We start from the raw sequence: 25307 nt of genomic DNA, 5'->3' as shown, positions 1-25307 counted from the left end.
TAGAAGTGCCAGGATAATGTTTTAAAGTAACTCCGATTGGATTTGTCCGAAAGAAAAAAGTCATATACACCTAGTATGCCTTGAGGATGAGTAAATCATGGGCTAATTTCTATTTTCGTGTGAGCTTAACCTTTTAATATGTATATTACTGGTAAAACTAAAGCTAACAGACATGGACTAAAACTCTAAATTTGACATGTGGGGTCTTTAAAACTAAACTAACAAAAATGTATGTATTAAAAATGTCATAACCCTGCTTCTTCAAACATTACAAATAAACACCCTGGAAAATCATATAGAAAGCATGTTGCTTTCAAGCTTAACATGAGATTATAGGCTACTCACAAATGGGACTTTGTAGCCTTGGTCTGGCCTCTTGATAAACTAATGCCTTTATGACTAAAACGATGATTTTTAAATCTACTGAAAATCTAAATATTAATATCTAGTAACTGTATTTTTTTTCCAGTTAAGTTACTTGATTTACACAGGTCTAGACAGCACAACAATCCGACGAACAGAGCGTGCCTTCCCCTTTAAGAAGCCCCCCCTTTTCTCCACAGCAGGGGGAGGGTGAGCGTAATCCTGGAACAGCGATTGAAAAAAAAAAAACCCACCAGTAGACTGTTTCAAGTTCCCCCGGCAGAAACTGTGCCTGATTTGTGGCCAATGCTGGAGATGTACGAAAAGGGAGGAAAACACTAAGCGGGTAGCTATGGAGATAGACCGTTTTCCTGGCCGCTTCCTTTGACAGGTGTTGAGTAGGTTAAAAGTCTTCAAACAGAGTCCACCATGTACGCCAAAGGGAAAGGAGCTGTCGTTCCATCCGATAGTCAAGCCAGAGAGAAGTAAGTCAATTTGTGCATTGTCACATATACAGCAAAAACCTGCACGTTCTCTGATGCATCCGCTGCATTGCATGAGACGGCTATCGGCGACTCTTAACACTTTACGAAGTAGTTTCTTGTGCGGTGTCTATCTAGCTGTGTTGCACAGCTGTTTTGTTTGTGCATGCTAGTTGTGCTTGCTTTAGAGCAACTTTATCACGCATTCGGGTAACTGTTAGATGTTACATGAAAGATTGTACCGTGCAGATGCAGATAAGAGTTTGTGGAAGGTTTGGATCAATGCATAGTATAGATGCTGAGATGCTTCTTGTGCATGAGATACAGGAGTCCCAAGATCTCATCTTGGACTATCTGAAATAGCTGGATTTGCTGAGTGAGTTGGTGACAATACAAGATTTTACTTGGTTTAAAACACTTGCTCATTACTGTTATTCATTGAGCTTTGTACTACTTTAAGTTGTTATAAATGCTCAGTTTCTTACGTTTTGTATTGGTGTGCAAAAACAGCAGTTGCAAGACATACAGACATGCATGTTGTGACGCTTTATCAAAGTATGTGGACAGTGTAGTTTAAACAAGGCTGGAAATATCAGGGAAGGATGATTTCCATGAAGCCATACATATTTCCATAGGGATATTTAAGCTCTGCAATGTTTAAGCAACTATTATTGTTTTTTTTTTTGTGGAGTAAAGCTTGCCAGAGGAAACGCTGCACTAATAAGTTTAATTGTTTACATTATTCATTTAAAAGCTTGGCGCCTGTAAATGGAAATTTATTCCTGAAATCAATTTTAAAATGCTTTATCTGGTGATTATGAATGATTGGAAAGGTCATGTAAAAGTTATGGGTTAAAAAAATGCAGAAACCCTTTGAATAAAATGTATATTTTGACTAATTTCAAATTACAGCATATTTTTGTGGCCGTAAAACTTTTAGTGGTTTGTAAGGTTGTCTAAAAGTTTCTTTTAGATTAGCATATTTTATATAGTCCATATTTTAGTTTAAGATGATGTTCTTATAATCTGTGTGATTTTGCGTTTTTTTTAAATAGTTGCTTGGGTTGGTTCAGCTGCACCTGTAATCCGCTTGTGCAGCAGTGGTTCTGTTGAAACATCTTGAATTCAGGTCTGAATTCAAAATGATGATGATCAGAGTTAGACAACAAACTTTAAGGTGCTTAAATGGAAAGTACCAGCTAAAATCACAGTATGCTGAATGTTCAAGGCCTTTTGCATGTCCAGAAATGGCTTGAATGAACGGTGTATGTTAAACATAATTTCTGCTAAACTTCGATTGGTTGTTAAGTTTGTATTCTCAGTACTGAGGAGTTACATATCAGGTATAAACTTTAAATTACAACTTGTGGAAGAGCATTAAAGCACTCTAAAATCCAATTAGTGAAAAACGGATCCTTTGAAAGAACAATTTCTGGCCAAAAGAGCAGATGGGTTCTCAGTTTGGCAGAGTTGATTCAAGGATGCGGCGCTTTGGTTTTGCAGAGAACTTTTTAGGAACTTGTCATTTTCACCCTTTTCCCTTGTCTCATGCGTCTGCGCTGGGTGAATAATTGATAGGAGGGTTGAAAACATGATTTCCTAACGGTGCCTTTGTAGGACGGTTATGTGTGATTCATTCATGTTTAAAGATGGTTTTATCAGAGAGCCTCGGGCGAGATGTCAGGTGTGCTCAAGGCATACATTTGGCAGATTTCTTTGATGCGAGGACTCCGTGTGGGCTCTGTTGTGATGAGAGCGGAACGCGGGGACCCGTTTATCTCTGCCGATACGTTTTAGAGATTTTCCTTTGGAGCTGTCATAAACTGTCATCTGATTTGTCCTCACCTTGGTTCATGTGTAATGAAAAATGTCACATCCCTGAGCGAACTCTTCTACAGGGAGGTTTCATCCTAACGTACTTATTTACCTTTGTGTCATTTCAAATGGTTATGCTGTTAATATTTACGTGGAAGACACAATGGGACATTTTGGAATAATTTCCAATACATGTTTTCCATACAGTGGCATATAGTGGATAGTCAACCTGCATAAAAGTTGTAAATTCACAATGAAACTAGTCCAGGGTTATTATTTGTTTGATATTGATACAGTCATAAGGATAAATTTTTTGAAACTGAGATTTATATATTATCTGAAATCTGAATTATCTGAATAAATAAGCTTTCTATTGATGTATGAAAAAAAAAAACAGTCTAAATACTGAGAAAATCACCTGTAAAGTTGTCAGAATTAAGTTCTTAGCAATGCATATTACTAATCAAAAATTAAGTTTTGATATATTTGTTGTGAAATTTACAAAATATCTTCATGGAACATGATCTTTACTTAAATATCCTAATAATTTTTGGTGTGAAAGAAAAAAATCGATCATTTAAATTTTTTTGTTCAAAACTTTGTGTTTGGTAAGAACAGACTTTTTCAAAAACAATATTACCATCGTATATATATCAAAACTTGATGTTTGATTAGTAATATGCAGTATTATTTTTGAATATTTTTTTTCCCATGCATCAATCGAAAGCTTATTTATATTAAAATCAATTTCAAAATATCGACTTATATGACTGGTTTTGTGATCCAGGGTCACAAATGTTTAATTTTTTTTAAAAACATACAAAAGTTCATGTTTGGTTAGACTGTTTTCTGAAAAAGTCTCTTATGCTCAACATTTGGTTACAATAAAAACAATAATATTGTGAAATGTTATTACCATTTAAAATAACTATTATAAATAAAATGTATTCCTGGTATGGATTATTATCAGTGTTATTCAGTTGTGCTGTTTAATACTTTTGTGATTTTTTTTTTTTTCTTCTTGTTGTTCAATTTTGTTCTTTTTTTTTTTTGGGATAAATGGAAACTTCAAAAGAACTGAATTTATTTGAAATATCTCTTTTTGTAATATTATACATGCCTTTACTGTCTTTTGATCAATTTAATGCGTTGTTGGATTTACTGAGCCAAATTTTTAAAAGTTAGTATACAATTTGTCAAAAACTAAAACTATTTTTCATTTCAGTTAATGGAAATATTTTCATTTAGTTTTTATTTGCAATAATAACACTTTCTAAAACTATATCACTTTTTTTGTGTGTGATTTTTATTTGATTTGATTGTTATTATTTTTTCTTACATCAAATAATTCATGAAACGCATGACCACAAAACCAGTCTGGAAACTCTAGGATTTTAAGTAAAGATATTTTGTAAATTCATTTGGACAACTTTAATGGCGATTTTCTCAATATTTTGTTTTTTTGCATCTACAGATTCCAGACTTTCAATTAGTTGCATCTCGACCAAATAGTGTCGTATCCTAAATCATACATCCATTAAAAGCTTATTTAGTCAGCTTTCAGGTGATGTATAAATCTCAATGTAAAAAAAAATGGACCCTTATGACTGGTTTTGTGGTCCAGGGTCACATGTATGCTACAGTTGTCACATCATAATGTCAGATCACAAGACTTGAAACCAATGCTGCTTGATGTTATTGACATCCAGGCTGCGGCGTGTTTTATTTGAGATAAACGCTTAATTTTTGGGTGAGCTATTCGTTTAATGGCCCTTTTCCTTCTTTGAGAGTAAGGGGAAAAAGTGCTATGAAAATAGTGTTTCGCACCTGGCATTATATTGTAGGCCAAGCAATCTGACCTGTGTTTAATGTTCCCAGCGCGCACGAGACTCCCCACAGTGCTACAAGGAGTCATGGTGAGGCTATTTTGCAGAAAGTCCTTATGTTCCAGCAGTACCGTAACATCAGCTCTTTTTACCTCGCTCACCTCAAAACAAACCCACCTATACTAAACTACTCCAACATCACTGGACTCTTCTGAACGCCTCCGATCGGCAGGGCTTTCTCCCAGAGGGAGACTGTGGATCTGAAAAAAACTGAGGGGGAAGGGGCTGAGAGACTTGCGGGTCGTCCCCCAGGGCATTCCCTCCAGCAGACCTCTTTTCTGGGCTTTTGAACAGGGAGGCTGAGCTTTAAGACGGCATGCCGCAGGCTCCTGAGGCCCCAGCCAGCGACACGGTCTCTCCACCCCCTCCCCATCTCCATAATATGGCTCTTTATATGTCCTGTGCTCCTCGGGAGAGAGAGCGCACCATTTAGATTTTGCTGATCAGGTTTGCATACATTAACACCTGCTCTCAGTCATTTAAATATGAGAGAGCCTGGCATATAAAGACAGATGGATTTGAATGGTGTGGTTAAATTTAAAATAGAATGTATTGCTTTTTTTTTTTTTTAGCAAGCAAGTATTACTATTACTATTGCTTGTACGTTTTACATTCAGCAGGTTGCCTTTTTCACACTGTTTGTGCTGGAGACATGAACATTATCTTAAATTATGTGGCTAAATGAGCAAAGGTAGGCTTTACTTTTCTGATTTAGTGTTTACAATTAATATTTTACACTTGGTTGATCATGTACTAGTGAAAAATAAACAGACTTAAAGGCAACATTGAAACTTCTGTCACTCATTATTCTTTGGAAAACTTCTGTGTACACTACCAGTCAAAAGTTATTGAACAGTTTTAATGTATTTTAAAGAAGTCTCTACTAAGCCGCCGGCATTTATGTGATCCAGAGTACAGCAAAAACAGTAAATTGTGAAATATTTTAACTATTTAAAATAACAGTTTTCTATTTGAATCTATTTTAAAATGTAATTTATTCCTGTGATTAAAGCTACATTTTCAGCATCATTAGTTCAGTCTTCAGTGTCACATGATCCTTCAGAAATCATTCTAATAGGTTGATTTGTTGTTCAAAAAACATTTTTATTATTATTATTATTATCAATATTTAAAACAGTTGAGTACATTTTTTCAGGACTCTTTGATGAATAGAAAGATCCAAAGATGAGCATTTATTTGAAATAAAAAGCTTTTGTAACATTATACACTTTGCCATTCAAAAGCTCAGAGTCAGTATAATCTTTATTTATTTTTATTTTTTGGGGGGATTATAGAAATTAATACTTTAATTTAGCAAGGATGATGATAAAGACATTTATAACGTTACAAAAGTTTTCTATTTCAGATAAATGCTGTTTTTCTAAACTTTCTATTCATCAAAGAAACCTCAAATTCTTCTCAGCTGTTTTCAACATAATAACAAATGTTTTTTGAGCAGCAAATCAGAAAATTAGAATGATTTCTGAAGGAGTAATGATGCAAAAAAATCAGCTTTGAAATCACAGGAATAAATTACTTTTTAAAATATATTTTTAAACTAGAAAACAATTCATTTAAATAGTAAAAATGTTTCAAAGTTTAACTGTTTTTGCTCTACTTTGGATCAAATAAATGCTTGGTGAGCAGAAGAGACGACTTTAAAAAAAAAACATAAAAAATCTTACTGTTCAAAAACTTTTGACTGGTAGCGTAGGGTTGCCAGGTCTGCGTAAAAACCAGCCCAATTCAAAACTCAAAACTCAAAACTATTCCAATCATGGCCAAAACTAACCAAATTTTGTTTTGGGAAAAATGGCGAAATTGCTTCAATTTCCAGGAATTTTCACCTCAGTCGAAATCATATTCAAAAATAACATCTTTATTCAGCAATTTATTATCTTTTGTTTCAAGAAAAGAAGAAGAAATTGTTGAATAAAGCCATTATTTATGTTTTCCTTGGGCACAAAAAGTATTCTCGTAGCTTCATAAAATCAAGGTTGAACTACTGATGCCACATGGACTATTTTAATGTCTCTACTACCTTTTTGGGCCTTGAACGTGTCAGTTGTGTTGCTGTTTTTTCATGGTCAGAAAGCTTTGAATTTCATCAAAAATATCTTAATTTGTGTTCCAAAGATGAACGAAGGTCTTTGAAATTAATGACAGAATTGTTCCTCTTTAACTGTCTCAATATTTACATACTTACATATTGAGGTTGTTGTCAAAACTGTACTTGTTGTTATCCAGCTGAAATTACTGTGATTAACTTGTCTAATGAACTTGATCTAATTTATTTTGGCCGTATCCCAGCATTGCTTGTAGTCTCTGCTCTTTTTCTCAGCTGTAGTTCCCTGTTCCCATCGCTCTGTGATGTCTTTAAGTGTTTGGTCCTCCAAATGGGACCTTCAGAATCCAGAGGTCCTGTTTTTGGCTCTCGCACTCAATGTTCCTGACAACTCTACGCAAGGTGCTCCTTGAAGTCGCAATTGAATGGATGGTGTTCAATAATGCATCAGGGCCAGGTGCTGGTACCCTGTACCAAAGCACACAGTTCCCCCCTCCACCCAGATCACATGGGCCTCCCTGCCATGAAATTTTTATCAGCCCACTCCTGGGAATCCACAGTTTGATCCAGATCGTCTCGCGCTTCCCTCATATTTAAACAGATGGCAGCTGCTAGATGTTTTCTTCAAGCCCAGAGGTCGAACCCCTTTTGGCGTGCCTAAACCTTTGGCGTGCCTAAACCTTGTTTTGTCTCACAGGTAGTGAGATAAGTGACTAGCAAATTGCAAAGTGGAACAGTTGTCTTAATTAAATTGTTCAGGAGTAAGTCAGTCAGAGATATGTAACTTTTACTTCAGGACGCAAAATAATTTTGGTGTGTTGCCCCAATTTCATGACCAGTACATAACTGGATATAATGATGCACCACTGTCAACAGTGCGTCTGCTGTCTTTTGCATTTTGAGTTTAACAAACACATTGTGTTCAATTTTCATGGTGGAATTATATCCAACATGTTTTTGTTTATTCTTACAGAGGGTATGCATAGAGGTATGGACTTTAGAGTGATATGCTTAAAGGTCCCATATTGTCAAAATCGAAATTTCCTGGCTTTTTTCATGATAACTGAGGTCTAGGTGCTATGTAACTACCATATGAGTTTCAAAGCAGTCAATCCACAGTAAACTGCACACAGCCTGCTTAAAGTAGCTGTTTCTTTTCACGAAACGCTGTGACTTCCGTAACGATGTGACGTCCGATCTACTCAGTCACCGCCTTCAGTCACCACCTCAGCACCAACCACTGTCCCACCCTCCTTTTGTCAAACCCAGACAACAATGCATCCATTCCATTGTTGAGCAACAACAACACAAAAACAAGTCGAGAAAACGCTGTTCAGTCCATGGATGTCAGAAAACTACATCATTACACAGGCTTCCGAACAACGTGAATATAAGAGACCACTGGCACGTCAACTTCAGCCTCTTTCACACAGCCATTCCGGTAAATACACAGATAATGTGTCCCATGATTTGTTCCGGAGTTGTTTGATTTGGTTCATTCACAGTTGTTTTCCGGAATCTGTGCGTGCTTTACACACAACCCATAAAGACATGTGACGTTTGGATGCGAGATGTAATGCGACGCGTACGTTTCACTAAACTGAAACTAACCTGAACAAACTGTGCTTCAGCGCTGATAGTGAGGAGTTGGCTCTGCCCGATCGCCGCTTCATTCCACTTTGCACGTATTTTTTCGTGGTGAAGAGTCGCATGATAACGTGCATCATCACTACAACACTGCCTTTATGGTTCTGGCTTTTGTTCACACAGCGCTCGTTCCCGTAATTTTCCAGAATCAGCGCGCATTGTGAATGCTTTACTAAAGCAACAGTTATGTAGCTTACTGCATTCGGCGTTTGAAAAAGAAAAAATATTAATGATCATTCTGAAATATCCTGTTGAGTATCAGCAGGCTAGACTCTCTCTATTGCTCTGAGCTCGCTTACAGCATACATGACGTAGTTACCTGTGGTTGGCCTGGCTGTGCGTCACTCAGAAAACAACAAGCCAATCAGAAGAGAGGCTCATGAATATTAATTAGACGGGCCAAAATCGACCTGTTTTTGACAGAGCTCCTAAAAAAGGAGCTGTAAAAATATATTGAGATGGATTTTGGCACTTATACCGCAAATATATATTCTTAAGGACATCAACAACTAAAATAAACCTACAGAAATGTGTACAATATGGGACCTTTAAAGGATTAGTTCACTTCCAGAATACAAATTTCCTGATAATTTACTCACCCCCATGTCATCCAGGATGTTCATGTCTTTCTTTCTTCAATCAAAAAGAAATTAAGGTTTTGAGGTAAACATTCCCGGATTTTTCTTCTTATAGTGGACTTCAATGGGAGCCAATGGGTTGAAGGTCCAAATTGCAGTTTCAATGCAGCTTCGAAAGGGCTCTACACGGCAAGGAATAAGGGTCTTATCTTGTAAAACGATTGGTCATTTTCATAATTGGTCACGTTGGAAAGGTCACACGTGGTTAGTTCTGTATCTGTGTACCTCGGTTTAAAACAGTAGGGTAAGGTGATAAACTCTTAAATCTCAGTTTCTCCTCCAACTTCAAACTGACATCGTTGTTTTACCCTTTTTACCTTTGCATGTTTGCTTTGTAAACACTTTGCACAAATGAAAATGGCTGTGAGGGACAGATGTTTAGTTTGTATGTTTAGTTATTCACACTTGTGTACCTTGTTTATATTGCAAATATCTTTTTCAGAAAATTTCTGGAGAAGAAAAAGATGTGGCTATTGAACAGACTGTACATCTGAGTGGACTATACCCTAACAGCCTCGTTTTCATTCATGTAAAATTAAATATGGCATCTTTCCTGACTAAGCTCTTTAACAGAGCTTGAACGAGTGTCATGGGTGCCGTTCAAATGCAAGGCTTTGAAATGTATAGCGATATTCACTGAAATGGCTTTTGCTAAATAAATAATTATTCCACAGTTCCAAAAACGAACAACTTAGGGCCAGTTTCTTCTTTGAAGCCGTTTAATACTTTCTCCCTCTAGTTTCTGTAACTTTCTGGCCTGTTATTCTGGATGTACATGTTTTGTCATTCTTTTGTTACCTTAATATAGCTACATATTTAGTTTGGCTCATTAGTCTTAAAGGGCTTGTTCACCCAAAAATGAAAATTCTGTCATTACTTATACTCATGTCGTTTCAAACTTGTAAGACCTTTGCTCATCTTTAGAACACATACTCATGCATAGACAGCAACACAACTGACACATTCAAGGCCCAGGAAGGTAGTAAGGACATCATTAAAATACTCCCATGTGATATCAGTGGTTCAACCACAATTTTATGAAGCTACAAAAATACTTTTTGGCACAGAAGAGTTGTTTAGCCAAATTGTTGTTGTTATTGTTTTCTTTTGCACACAAAGATGTGCACTTTTTGCTATATCGCCCACCCCAACTTCTGTTCATCATGCCTAACAGGTAAACCAATGTAGCTTAAGTTTAAAACCTTACAAGTAGATATTGCTGACTTGCTAATGCCGTAGATCCTTTGTGGCATTAGTACTTTTAGATGGACTTTGTTTGAACCTTTTATCCCCAGTTTTATGGTCGTCGTTGACTCTCCCTCCACCACTGTGTCTCAGTGGGAGGCATTGTCATTCTGGTCACTCTCCTGCGCCAGCGCGTCAGTGTTTGTGCAGTGATGGAGCGCTGGATCTCCTCCCTGTCTTTCATATCCAACTTTATCACAGTCATTGACTGGCTGATCAGAGGGAGCTCTCCTCTGCTATTTATGAGCCTGCCACCCTGGGCGCCTCCTTCCACTGACTCATTCACCTCCTCGCTGATGCCTGGGAAAGCTTCCTGCTCCCACACAAATACACGCTTTCTGCCCACTGTATGTGTTGGAGAGAAGGCTCAATCAGATCAGTGTTTTTTTTAGTATTATTTATATACTATTACAGTTTATAACTTGCCTTATAAATTGCCTTTATTTTTGTATTTTCAGTTATTGTATTTTTGCTTTTGTCATTTTTTTTTTTTTTAATATTACTCTTTAGGTTTCATTTATTTTATTTCAGTTATAGTTTTGGATTAGTTTTTTTTTTTTTTTAATAAATGTTTTCGAATTAAGTATTTTAACTTAAACTAAACTGAAATTAGTTTTCCATCTAATTCGTGACCCTGGACCACAGAACCAGTCATAAGTAGGATGGGTATATTTGTAGCAATAGGCAAAAATACATTGTATGGGTCAAAATTATTGATTTTAATTTTTCTGTTATGCCAAAAATCGTTAGGTTATTAAGTAAAGATCATGTTCCATAAAGATATTTTGTGAATTTTGTACCATAAATATATTAAAACTTAATTTTTGATTAGTAATATGCATTGCTAAGAACTTTATTTGGACATCTTTAAAGGTGATTTTTCTCAGTATTTTGATTGTTTTGCACCCTGAGATTCCAGATTTTCAAGTAGTTGTATCTCGGCCAAATATTTATTTTAATTTCAGCTTTATTTCCTTTAAAAATATTTAATAATTTTAGAAAACAGTAAAAACCTTGAATTATATAGATTACAAGATTGACAATGGTTTTTATGTTTTTTTATTTTATTTTATTTTTTAATAGTAATGGTTAGCACATGGTGCTCATGTGGGTAACACCAGTTTGAATCTGGCTTGTGTTTTTTGTGTTTCTCATTTTCTGTTTCTCATTTTCTGTTCTCAATCTCACTCTATCAATTGATAAAAATTAAAAAGGGCCAAAAAATATCTTGAGGGGATAGTACAGCCAAAAATAAAAAAAATGTCATGTTATCATCCTCAAATCTGTAAAACTTTCTTTCTTCTGTGGAACATAACAAAATATGTTTTAAAGAATGTTTCAGCTGTTTTTATTCTTACAATTAAAGTCTGTCGGGTCCAAAGCAACACTGGACCCTATTGACTTTCACTGTATGAACAAAAAACAGTATATAAATATTTTTTGTAAAATGTGACCCTGGACCACAAAAATAGTCATAAGGGTCAGTTTTTTAAATTGAAATTTGTACATTATCTGATAGCTTTGTTAGGATAGTACCATATTTGGCCGAGATACAACTATTTAAAAATCTGAAATCTGAGGGTGCCAAAAAATCAAAATATTGAGAAAATCGCCTTGTTGTCCAAATGAAGTTCTTAGCAATGCATATTATTAATCAAAAGTTAAGTTTTGATATATTTACTGTAGGAAATGTACAAAATATCTTCATGGAACATGATCTTTACTTAATATTCTAATGATTTTTGGCCATGGCTATTGCTACAAATACCCTTGCTACTTAAGACTGGTTTTGTGGGTAACAAATATCACTGGAACATGAGTGAAAAAAATTATGGCAGCTTTGCCATTTTTGGGTGATCCATATACTTTGTTTAATTTTACATCAAATGACCAAACCAGTTATCTCCTTGTTGAAACATCAGATTTGGACATGAACACACGTCCTCATGGAAGAGTCACTCTTGTGTATGCCATTATTGCTTTACCCATGATGGAAATAAATGTTTTTGGCCCAAATGCACCGTAGCCAGGCGAAAGCCGTGTTTCTTCCAAATTGTGCCTGTCTCTGAATGTAATTTTGCCAGGAGAGCTTTGCAGGGCTTTTTTTCCCTCATGGCTGATGGAAGAGAAAAGGGAAAGGATAGGAGCAGAGGGATGGTATGGTTTCAGCCCTGCGGTACACTGGGAGCTGGGTAATTGCTAGCCCAAGCGGCTAAACAACAGACATAATGGATACAGAAAATGACAAAAACACAAGAACCGCAATGGTGCCGTCAGATCGCCGTGACAACTCCAGCTATGCATGCTTTGGCTGATCTTTCTGTTCTTTTCACGGAGCAAACAGGCTGTGGAGATCGGACATGCGGCCGATGCGGTTGATGGGTGTTTTGTGTGTGCATGTGCACTTGTATAATCAACAATCTCTAGTGAGTTGTCCATAGCCACTGATTTTTGTGTCTGAAACTTTTGTACAACTTCTGAACTAGAGTGACAGCACGCAGTTGGGGACTAAAAGTATTTATCTTTGTTCTAAAACGTTGTGAGCTACCTACATAAGCAGCTACCAAAGGCAACATGGTGACCTTACAAGTGGCTGATTTCGACACTCTATATAGGCAGCAACACAAATAGTGACCTGCACAGCAGTGTTGTTTTCGTTTTTTTCATGACGATAACGAGACGATGACGAGATAAAAATGGCTCGTTGATGACTAAAACATGACGAGACGTGTGTGAGTTTTCGTTGACGAGACAAGAATAGACGAAAATGTTAGTGGGTGGTCCGTCAGACGTTTAAAATGCATGACATTTCCGCTTATTGTGCATGCCAATTAAAACTTAAAAAGTATCTGACGCTATGGCAAGCCGTTTTAGCATTAAATACTCTTTGCTATACTAGTATGGCAAGCCGTTTTAGCATTCCATCCTTGTTTGTCTTTTATGTTCTAAAACATTCCTTCATTATTGTAATTATTGGTGAAAATAGTAGATCCGGAAGCTCACATTGTGTTGAACTATAGATCTGCTATTTTCAGAACTTATAAGTGACACTACCCAACAGCAAAATATTTACTGACCTACATTAATTTGTTAAAAGACTACTTTTTTCCCTTTTTTTTGACTAAAACTAGACTAAAACCTTTTTGACTTTTCGTCGACTAAAACTAGACTAAAACCTTTTTGACTTTGTCGACTAAAATTGGACTAAAACTATCACATATAGAAGTGACTAAAATTTGACTAAAACTAAGAAGCATTTTAGTCCAAAAGACTAAGACTAAGACTAAATCTAAGATGGTTGTCAAAAACAACACTGCTGCACAGGGAACTTGACTTGCACTTGATTTTCGTTAAGTTCAATGTTAGTGTGTTACAAGTAAATGGAAATACATAGCACACACATATTGTGTAAACTAGTGAATTTGTACTATTTTATATATATGTTTTTGTTATTAAATGAAAATTGTTTATTATTTAAATTGTATGCTTTTTCTTTTTATCTTGAAGTTATTTTCTCTTACTTTCAGAATGTTCTAGCATTTCCTTCTCAATTAAGTCAACATCATGCACTGAGTATAACACCTGTTTCTTTCTTGTTCTCTTCTAGATTAGCTTTATACGTGTACGAGTACTTGTTGCATGTTGGAGCCCAGAAATCAGCACAGACCTTCCTTTCCGAGGTAAGACTCTAGTTATACACAAACACACACTTTAGATTCTGTAGGTAGGACCCTATGATTTCTGCGATGCAGAAATGCAGAATCCAGTCAAACATTTTCTGTAGAATGTGGAATGTCATTGAATTTGCTGATATGGACTTGTGTCTCATAATATTAATAAGACACAAAAAGACTACTTAAATATAAATCCTGCATGTTTGTTTAATTTTTATTTGATTAAAAGATAACTTGATGTTTTATGGCTTTATTTATTTACAAAAAATGCATAGTATTTATGAATAAATAAATAAACTACTAATTTTTATAAAATCAATTAATTAGAGATTCTTTTAATTATTACAATGTAATTAAAACAGTAAACGGAATCCAGAAAAGTAAAATGGAAAACAGAAAAATTAAATTTTTGCTAAACTTTTGAGAAACTGCTGTTAATTTGTTCAAGTTTCATTAATTGCACATGTTTTTTTGATTAATCAAATTAAATTTAACCATTAAAAGAGTCCAGAAAAATTGAAATGGTAAAAATGAAATCTGAAAAGAAAACAACAAAACAATTTTTTTTTTCCGGAAAAAAAATAAATAAAATCAAATGGAACTCATAGAGCCCTATTTAGTATAAGTTTAGTAGATATTTTAGTTAGAAAACATGTGTAAATCATCATCCACCAAGTTGCCTTTTTTGTAATCAAGTAATATAAATATATACATAAATAATATTGATTTTATTTACACTCGCTCAACACAGTATTTTTACATAGTATGTGACCCTGGACCACAAAACCAGTCATAAGTGTCTGTTTTTTAAAAGTGAGATTTATACATCATCTGAAAGCTGAAATAATATAAATAATATCTATAAATAAGCTTTCCATTGATGTGTGGTTTGTTAGGATATAGGCCAATATTTAGCTGAGATCCAACTATTTGAAAATCTAGAATCTGAAGGTGCAAAAAAAAAAAAATCATAATATTGAGAAAATCGCCTTTAAATTTTTCACATGAAGTTTCAAAATGTCTTCATGGAACATGATCTTTACTTAATATCCTAATGAGTTTTGGCATTAAAGAAAAATCTATAATTTTGACCCATACTATGTATTTCTGGCATATTACACAATAAATATTTTGTGCAATGTGTCAAGCATTAGAATACACAAATTTTTCCTAATGTGGTGATATGGCAACACTTACAAAAGCATGTTTCCTATCAAGCTTGTTCTTTTCGGCAGTGCTATAAAATCCAAATTGAATCCACTTGTTTCATTTGAATGGGTTGGATGTTGTGATTCTGCGCTGTACTGCCACAGTAACATTTTTCAGGGTTTGTGTTGCTCCACATTTAAATGAGAACCGTAGAATCCATTTAATTTTGTTGTTTGTGTCAGGAAATATCCTAAAACATTCCAGATATTCACTTTAATGAGAACATTGACACTCTGCATCAATTTACAGATGTACACTTGACCTTCTTCCCATATTTCTACTGTCTGAGAATCTATGGACCAGTGTGTGTGCACCAACCATATGCAAATGTATTAATTTTCAGGTAATAGCTGTTTATGATACACCAACCGGCAGGACATTTAGTTGCTGTCGTTTGTTTGTGAGCAGTCATTTCCGTCCATTGCTCTGTTACCCCAGGGTGTTTTTCCTCCCTGTTGGCTTGGCGGCATCTCTGCTGCTTTGCGGCATTTGTTTTCCTGACTTTCTGCAGCACTTCTCAAAGCACCACAAGTTGGTCAGATGTTTATCGTGCCGTTTGGCAGGCCGACGAGGTGAAATTGACTGATAATGTGTTCTTAACCTTCAGACCTGCTTCGGTAATCCACTTTCAGCTGCAGTGAACAAACCTATCTTCTCTATCCTCTTAGATTTTCTTTTTTTTCTTTCTACATTTTCCTGTGTAATCATCCATATATAATTGTTATAATAGGCTAATTTTTTCCTCGCACTTTCCACGGTCAGCTCAGATCCTTCTACTCACCTATTACAAAGGAAAACGTTTCTTAAATACACTGAGATTATGGCCTTAATGAGAGTCACCCTGGTCATTTCCACACAAGCAGAAAGGATGGAGAGTGAAAGCGAGCCCCAAGGCCTGAATGAAGTGTTGGAAAAACAGAAGCCATGATTAATTTTAAGGGTCGTGGCTTTGGATCGCTAAAGCCTGCTGTAGGCCTCCACCTTTGTGGATTGACCAGGATGAAGCTGAGTAAAGACAGCCAAGAATGTGCACTACATTTAAGTCGCAATAGTTTTATTTATGAGATGAGGGCATTTGCAAATCTCTGGATTTTCCTTGAGCCAAGTCGGGAATGTCTGAAACAATCATTAGTCATAATTATGTTTGCATTGCAGATGCTAACTTCTGCGGAAGACAAAATGTGACTTTGGACCACAAAACCAGTCTTAAGTAGCACTGGTATATTTGTTGCAATAGCCAAAATACATTGTATGGGTCAAAATTCTAAATTTTTCATTTATGCCAAAAATCATTAGGATATAAAATAAAGATCATGTTCCATGAAGATATTTTGTGAATTTCTTACTGTGAATATAATCCAACTCAATTTTGGATTAGTAAAAGAACTTTATTTGGACAACTTTGAAGGCAGTTTTCTTAATATTTCGATTTTTTTGCACCCTTAGATTCCAGATTTTCAAATAGTTGTATTTTGACCAAATATTGTAATATCCTAACAAACCATACATCAACGGTAAGCCTATTTATTCAGTTTCAGATGGTGTATAAATCTCAATAAAAAAAAATAATTGACCCTTATGACTGGTTTTGTGGTCCAGGGTCACAAATAAGTTATTTTGAAGAGCATTTCAATTGGTTTGTCTGTATAATATAAGTCAGTGTGGGCCAAAACAACATTGGACACCATTAACTCACTATATGGACAAAAAACATTTTTTTTTTTTTATTATTTCAAAATATCTTTTTTGTCTTCCACAAAAGGTTTGAAAAGGTTAGGAATGACATAAGGGTGATAACACGCATGCATGGCAACTACCATTCTGTTATTATTCAGACCAAAATCACTTCACATCGCATTTCACATTGGGATTATAATTCCCAAACTGGTACATACTAGGGCCTTTCCAGAAGGAGTTTCCCCTCTCTGCTGATGACATTTTACCCTCCAGTGTCGTAGAAGGATGCGAGGATAACAAGTCTGTTGTTGTGGTAGAGAAAGCGGGATGATATATGGGATCTGGATTGGGTCAGAGAGCAGACTGCGCAATGTCTGACAGGAAAATGTTACATTATCTACAATCTCACAGCGTCTCTTTCTCTTTCTCGTTTCTTCCTTCTCACTGCCTGTTGTAGATCCGATGGGAGAAGAACATTACGCTAGGGGAGCCTCCTGGATTCCTCCATTCATGGTGGTGGTAGGTCTCATGTGTTTTCTTTATATTTTAAACATGCTGTTTAACTGTCTGTGTGCTCGCTAGTACTAATGAGTGTGTGTTTTGTTTTATTATTGATGCTCTGACATCTTGTCTAATCCAGGCATAATGCAAGTTCTTTTTCAGCTTAAATGTTGCGTGAAGTTATCAAATTTACAGCTCATCCGCACATATTTAATAGTGCTTACTAAGACAAGCATCACTATTATTGTTATTCAGAGTTAGTTTGAGCAAACCTCAAATGTCTCGTCATGCACCGCTCGTTATGGCTGGTTTAAGCAAAAACTCAAGAGTTAGGATTTATTGCTTGTCACAGTATCGCATTGCACCTGCAGGGCTTAACAATAAGGATGGAGGATTCTGCCTGTCAACTTTTTAAACTTGTCAGCTAGATACGGTTATCTAGATGGTTGACAGATGAGATTTTGTCGAATTCGCAAAAATACCTCGTGATAATCTTGGTAGCGTTATTAAGGGAGTAGTTCACTCCAGAATTAATATTCATGATAATACTCACTTTCATGTCTTTCTTTCTTCAGTTGAAAAGAAAGGTTTTTGAGGAAAACATTCCAGGATTTTTCTCCATATAGTGGAGTTCAGTGGGGATCATTGGATTGAAGGCCCAAACTGCAGTTTCAATGCAGCTTCAATGGACTCTACACTGTAAAAAGTTACAAGTTTCAACTTTAAAGGTGCAGTGTGTAGATTTTTGTGGCATCTAGTGGTGAGGTTGTGAATTGCAACCAACGGCTCCCGTCCACCGCTCACCCCTCCCTTTACAGAAGCTACGGTGGCCCACACGGATTAAGATGTCGTCGTTTTAGACAGCAAAGAGTAATGAGGTTTCTTTTAAAACGTAAATTAAGGAATTATATTTACTTAATAATTCAATAAAACGATGTTATTGTGAATATTACAGTTACTTGTTCATCATTGTGTCAGTGTTTTTCCGCTAGAACAACAGTGATGAAACGCGATCTGTAGAGCGGTTTGTCCGTTTAGGGCTACTGTAGAAACAATACCGCGACTTCCATGTGAGGGGACCCGCGGTGTATGTAGATATAAACTGATAATTCTAAGGTAATAAAAACATAATGGTTCATTAAATAAGGTCTTTATACACCCCTGACAACATAGTTATGTATACTATATTGCATTTCTGTCTAGAGATCATATTAAATATTACGCATTGCACCTTTAAAATGTAAGTTCAGCAGCTGCCTTAAAATTTTAAGTTAGATCAACTTCAAACTACAGTACTATTCATTTCAACTCACGATAATACGATTAGTTAAAATGACTTGTACTTTTAAGTTGATTTAACTTAAAATTATAATGCAGCTGCTAAACTTAAGTTTTTAAGTTGAAACTGGTGAAAACTTTTTACAGTGTACACGATCCCAACTGAGGAATAAGGGTCTTATCTAGTGAAACAACCTGTCATTTTCTAAATAAAATAACACTGACCCAGTGTTTACAAAGTGAACATGCAAAGAAAGTCAAACACCCTTTACAAAAGATGGTAAAACATCGATGTTGGGCGATTTTGAAGTTGGAAGAGAAAATTTGATTTTTTCGCTCTACCCTACCTTTGTGAACTGAAGTACATAGAACAAACCACTTAAAACCATTCCAATGTGATTATGCAATGCGGGAAGGTGCGGATGTGCATTGTAGAGCTAGTGCAAGATGAGCATTTGTGGTTAAAAAGTATATAAATTTAGTATTTTTTTTTTTTAAATTACCAATCATTTCACTAGATAAGTCCCTTATTCCTCAGCTGGGATCGTGTAGAGGTCTTTGAAGCTGCATTTTGTTGACCTAGGGATCGTACAAGGTGCTTAAAGTGCTTGAAGTATTTGAATTTGACTTTTTGAAATTTAAGGCCTGGAAAACCTTGGAAAATATTCCTGAATAGGTACTTGAAAAGTGCTTGAATTATTGAAAGACAGTGTTTACATTTTTTCAATAAGCACATATCTTTTCACGCAATTTATAAAAACATCATACTTTTTTGTGTATTTCAGTTAATGTCATAAAAGTATTGAGTTAAGCAAGTAGTAGTACTGACAGTGTTGTGTAAACATGGCTGAAGATGCGAAAAGAAGAACAGATGAACCAAATCAATTGAGTGAGTCATTTACGCTGGAACTGCACAGACTCATGACTTTGATCATTCATTTGAAGCGATTCACTAGCAAAAACCAGATCAAACTAAAAGAGCCATTCGTTTTCGAATATCGATATCACTTGTAATGATTTTAAAAAGCACGTAGTGATGGGTGAAACAGAGCTTTTCGAAACTCTAAATCAGTAACCCTTGTGTCGCAAAATGATTCACTGTTTCGAAGCGCTCCAATTAGATCGTGTGTTGCGAATCATTTGATTCAGATCGGGATTTCAGAGAGGGTTCGTGAATCATTTGACTTAAAAATTTGCGTGTTGCGAATCATTTGATTTCGATCGGGACTTTGGTTGCGTATTGCAAATCATTTGATTTCGATCGGAAGTTTAGTATGCGACTTGAATGATTCGCAAACCGCTCTCCGAGTCCTGATCTGAATTGATGGTTTGCAAATCATTTTTTAGATTGGGAATTCGGTAAAGGTTTGTGAATCATTTAACTTAGATCATAACTTTGTGTTTCCCGAATCAATTGATTTCGATTGGGACTTCTGTTGCGTATTGCAAATTATTTTATTTAGATTGGAACTTTGTGTATCGCAAATTATTTGATTCAGATCAGGACTCGGAGCAAGGATCGCGAATCATTTAAATCAATCCTGATCTGAAATGATTGTTTGCGATTCATTATTGAGATCAGGAATTTGGTGCAGGTTCACGAATCATTTGATTCAATTCGGGTTTCAGGGATCTTAGCACGGATCATTTATTTCAGATCAGGATCTTGGATCGGTTTCACAAATCTTTTTTGGTTGGGAGTGGAAAAGTTTGATGTTTTCCACTGTTTAAGAAAAAAAAATCTGAAAAAACCAAAATAATCGCTAAACCGTAGATCTCATAAGTGAGATCTCTGATTGAAGTCCTTGAAAATAAAAAAAAAGTTCTGGAATGTTTTCCACAAAAACCTTATTTTATTTTCAACTGAAAGACATAAATATCTTGGATGACATGGGAAAGAGTAAATTATCAGCAAATTTAAGTGCGTAAAAATTCTAATAATAAATTATATTTTTTAAAATATTTTTTTAAAATAAATATAAAAAATGATGTAAAAATTATACATTTGCATTTAGAAAATTTAAAATGATTAATGTAAGTTACTTTCATTTTTAAATGCATTAAAAAAGTGATATAAAATTAATGTTGAACCCTGATCTGGTTAAACAATAATATAAAAGATACAGTTAAACCGAAAATATGCTCACTGTTTACTCAAAAGCAACTCCACCATAGAGAGAGAGTATATCTATTACAAGACCATCTACAATATTGTTTGTATTCACTTTCACTGTATTGATTTATACTAATCCAGACTTAAGTTTGGCTGTGACACCAGCCGTCAAACTGTATGTTTAACCTGCTGCGGTTTGACCCGTGGCAGTGGGTGTATTATTGGGTCAGGCCGCCTTTACGAAGGGCACGTCTGCCTGGGCCTGGCTCTCCCACCCTGCTCCTTCAAACAAAAGGCCCAGATGGTGGGGCAAAGACATGGCCCATCCCTCTTCTAAACCCCTTCCATCAACCTTTGTCTCTGCTGCTGTCCTTTGTTCCTGTTAAAGACCCCAAACACAGATTAACTCTTTGCATACTGCTCTCCCTTTGTGGCAAGTGTCTGAATCCCCCGCCGGCCCAATTCGGTTATATTCTGCTCCACTGGGGGTGGCCCAATGACAAACTGAGGGCCAGCGGGAGACCAGGGGGGTCAAGACAGGATAGTAGTCATATAGGATAAAAGAGGATGAGTGCAGATTTGAGAAAAGAACGTGAAGTCGTTAAACCTCACCTCCTATGTGTTAGCGCCTTGTAAATCTTTGTGGCGGCATAGAGCTTCACGAAAGCGTCAGGCTCGATGACTCCGCTGTAATTGCTTCCCTCATATTGCTCATGCTCATTCGGCGAGGATTTCCTATTTGTCATAACTTCGTTATTATCCATAAACCGTCCGGATGTTCCAGTACCTAAGGGTCAACGCCTGCCCGAGAGTCAGGATTATCTCGTTTCTCAAATGCAAATGACACATCACTGTACTGCTAATAATACACATGCGAAAGAGCTCCTCACTGTAAGGTCTATATACGTATGGATGTGGCTGTATTACCCTGCTTTTGTCTCGTATTGTCTTCGCCATTAGGATTTACTTAATTGCCCCCAGAGAAGAGCTTAGTGTTTAAGAGAATCTATTAACATGAGAATGTAGTTCCCTCCAATTAGCATCAGAGGCACGCGTAAAGCCTGACTCATTGTAATTGCATTGTTTGGCTTGCAAGGAAGTGCCATGACGTAATTCGGGCAAACCTGCAGGTGGTGTTTTGAGGTTGGACCATGTGTACGAGTCAACCGTAAGTCTTTGCTTTACGTTTTATTGCTTCACCCTTTTCCCTATAGAAAACAACAGTACCATTCAAACGTTTAGAGTTTGAACCATTAAACTTTATTTTTTTAAAGAAATTGTTACTTTTATTTACCAAGAACAAATTAAATGGATTAAAAGTGACCATAAAGACATATTTGTGACCCTGGACCACAAAACCAGTCATAAGGGTCAGTTTTTTTAAATTGAGATTTATACATTATCTGAAAGCTGAATAAATAAGCTTTCCATTGATGGAATCTGAGGGTGCAAAAACATCGAAATATTGAGAAAATCGCCTTTAAAGTTGTCCAAATGAAGCTCTTGGTTCTTCTCGCTTAAGTTTTGATATATTTACGGTAGGAAATTTACAAAATGTCTTCATGGAGCATAATCTTTACTTAATATCCTAATGATTTTTGGCATAAAACAAAAATTGATAATTTTGACCCATACAGTGTATTTTTGGCTATTGCTACATGAGACTGTATAATATTAGTGGAAATGTTTTCTATTCATCAAAGACTTGGTTTTCACAAAAATATTAGGCAGTGCAACCTTTCCAACAATGATAAAAAAAAAATGTTTCTTGAGCTCCAAATCTGCATATTAGAATGCTTTCTGAAGAATCATGTGACACTGAAGACTGGAGTAATGATGCTGGATCTCAGATTTGCCTTCACAGGAATAAATTGCTTTCTGAAATATAGAAGAAATTGCACCACCCAAGTTGTCTAAAGTATGCGTGCACTTTATATGAAATACTTCAAAGACAATCATAAGCATATCGTTTCATGTGGCCAGGTTGTGGTGTAAAGTGTGCTGACAGAATGCTTCAGCTGTTTAAAGTTGGTGCGGAGTTATTTTTTTTTCCTTTCTTGAATGCATGCTTAAAAAAAAAGGTATTATCTGTAAATATTATAAATTCAGAGTCAATTAAATTTTTTGTCTTTTACCAACAAATGAGTTTATTAATAATTTGCTGTTATCCTGTACAGTAGTACTACAATAACTTGGAGCTACAGTATTTTGATGGAAACTGTGGTTACCATGGTCAGTTTTTGTAAGGATTATTTAATGTTAATAGTTTAACATTTACAGTGTCTTGTGGAAGTATTCATACCCCTTTATTTTGTTCACATTTTATGTTGCTGCCTTATGTCAGACTGCTTTAAATAGCTTTTCCCCACATCATTCTACACTTCATACACCATTATGGCAAAGCAACAAACAGGTTTTAACTTCTTTGCAAATTTATTAAAAATAAAAAACTGAAATGATTCCATTGAATAAGTATTCATACCCTTATCTGGGACAGTTGAAATTTAGCTCAGGAGCATTCATATTGCTTGTAGATGTTACTACATTTTGAGTGGAGTTAACCTGTGGCAAATTTAATTGAATGAGTATGATTTGGAAAGACAAACATCTTAATAAAAAGGTCTAACAGCTAAAAAATGCATATCAGAGAAAAAAACAAAACAAGCAAGGCTATAGAGCTCAGAAACAAGATTGCATCAAGCCACTCATCTGGGGAAGGGTTCAGAAAAAATTCTGCTGCATTGAAGGTTCACAGAAGCATGTAGCCTCCATTATCCATAATGAAAGAAGTTTGAAACAATCACGACTCTTCCTAGAGCTGGCTTCCTGGCAAAACTAAACAATTGATGGAGAAGGGCTTTGGTTAGACTGGTGACCAAGATCCTAATGGTCATTCTAGTTGAGCTCCATGATCATATGTGGAGAAACCTACAGAAGGACAAACATTAGCGTGTTTTTCAGCGACAAGGACTGAGGGACTCGTCAGAGTAAAAGAAAAGCTCAACACAGCAAAATATAGAGATAGCCTTAATGAAAACCCAGTTTAGAACATTCAGAACCTCAGAGTAGGCAGAAAGTTCACTTTCCATCAGGACAATGACCCAAAGCACGAAGGAAGAGTGGCTTATAGACAACTCTGTGAATGTCCTTGAGTGTTCCAGTCTGGGCTTGAACCCAATCAAACATTTCTGGAGAAACCTGAAAATGTCTGCCAGACCACATCCAAGCTGACAGAGCTTAAGAGGTGAAGAGGTTAGGGGAAGAATGGCAGATAATTGCCAAATGTTGATGTGCAAAGCTTGTCGCATCATACCCAAAAAGACGAGACTGTAAAGGTGCTTCAGCTAATACTGAGTAAAGGGTATGAATACTTATGCAATGTACTTATTTAGTTTATTTTTAATTTAATACATTTACGAAGTTGTGACAACTCTGTTTTTGTTTTGTCATTATGATGTATGGATGGTAGATTGATTTGGAAACAATAATTTTAAAGCAGTTTAACAAAAGGCTGCAACATAACAAAATGTGAAAACTGTAAGTGTCTGTGCGTTTAGGTGGTTGCCAGTTTTATAATATAAAATTGTGTTTAATTAGCTTAAATCTTGTTATCTAGCCATTTACCTAAAGTTTTAGATGTTTCTCTCTCACTTCCTATCCCCCTCTTTCTCTCCCTCCTTTTTTCCCCTCTCTCTTTCCATGTCTGTTTCTAGTTTCCTCTTCCCATTAATGTTCCCTTCCCCCACATACAAAGGGTACCTCATTTTTATCCTCTCTTTCTCTCCTTTTCCTGTGTTACTCGTTCACTTCGCTGTACAAGTGTTCAGGAATGTTCTTTATCCTGCTAAATATTTGCAGGGGGGGAAAAAGCAGTCATAGAACACAAAAAGGCACAAAAGCAGTCATATCAACAGGTTGTCCAAATCACATCTATAATATCACCAAACAGTTTTGTTTGATATAAGTATATCCTTTGATAAACAACATTTGTTTTCCTTTTCTTGGTGAGAGCAACAGCAAGCGTGTGTTGTGTGGCGGTGGTTAGTCTTTAGCCCTCCTGCCGCCGGGCCTTTTTTTTCCAGGAGATTTTATAGGTTATCCATTAAATCGATATCAGAAGACCTGGAGCGATCTAATTTGGGCCATTTAAACAGGTACTTAGTTTCAGTGCAGTAATTAAAATACCATTTGGACGCAAACCTTGTTCCCCCTCCAAACAGCCCTGCAGGACCCAAAGACTCTTAATTGAGGAAATCCCTGGCTTAATTGATCTGAAACCTGCTGTTTGTGCCAAGCGGGTGCGAGAAAAAGAGTGTGCGAGTCTCACGAATGCAGCTCAAGTTTGACTGGACTTTTTTACCATGCTGGCTTTGCTGATGTAACTTTCATAACAAATAATCACACTCAGATGAAGTCAGAGCAGTTTATTGACTGCTTGTGCAGGTTTTTTTGTAGTATGTGTGTGTTTGACTTCATATGTTGTATTTAAGACTCATTGTGTTCTGTTTCCTGTTGCAGTGTATTCTGGGATTTGTACTGTGCGGCTCCAGACCGCCGGGAGACCTGCGAGCACTCCAGCGAGGCCAAGGCCTTCCACGACTATGTGAGTAACATGCAGACTTTACTTCTTGTCCAATGTCGATGTGTGTTGGGGGCGGGTCTTAGCCTCAATCTGTTGTCCAAATTTATTGATGTGATGGTGTTTAGTGAATGA

At 36.1% G+C, this 25307-nt stretch overlaps 1 protein-coding gene across 1 annotated transcript; it reads left to right on the top strand.

Moving 5' to 3' along the window:
• The first annotated feature begins 670 nt into the window (after nt 1–670).
• LOC141344475 (single-stranded DNA-binding protein 3-like) lies at nt 671–25307 on the top strand. Its single transcript, XM_073849368.1, has 4 exons — nt 671–848; nt 13749–13821; nt 17159–17220; nt 25112–25307. The coding sequence occupies exons 1-4, from the start codon at nt 793–795 to the stop codon at nt 25305–25307; spliced, it is 387 nt and encodes a 128-aa protein (XP_073705469.1). The 5' UTR covers nt 671–792.

This window comes from Garra rufa, chromosome 10, assembly GCF_049309525.1.
Source record: "Garra rufa chromosome 10, GarRuf1.0, whole genome shotgun sequence".
Taxonomy (NCBI): domain Eukaryota; kingdom Metazoa; phylum Chordata; class Actinopteri; order Cypriniformes; family Cyprinidae; genus Garra; species Garra rufa.
This window is presented reverse-complemented; position numbering and strand designations above follow the sequence as displayed.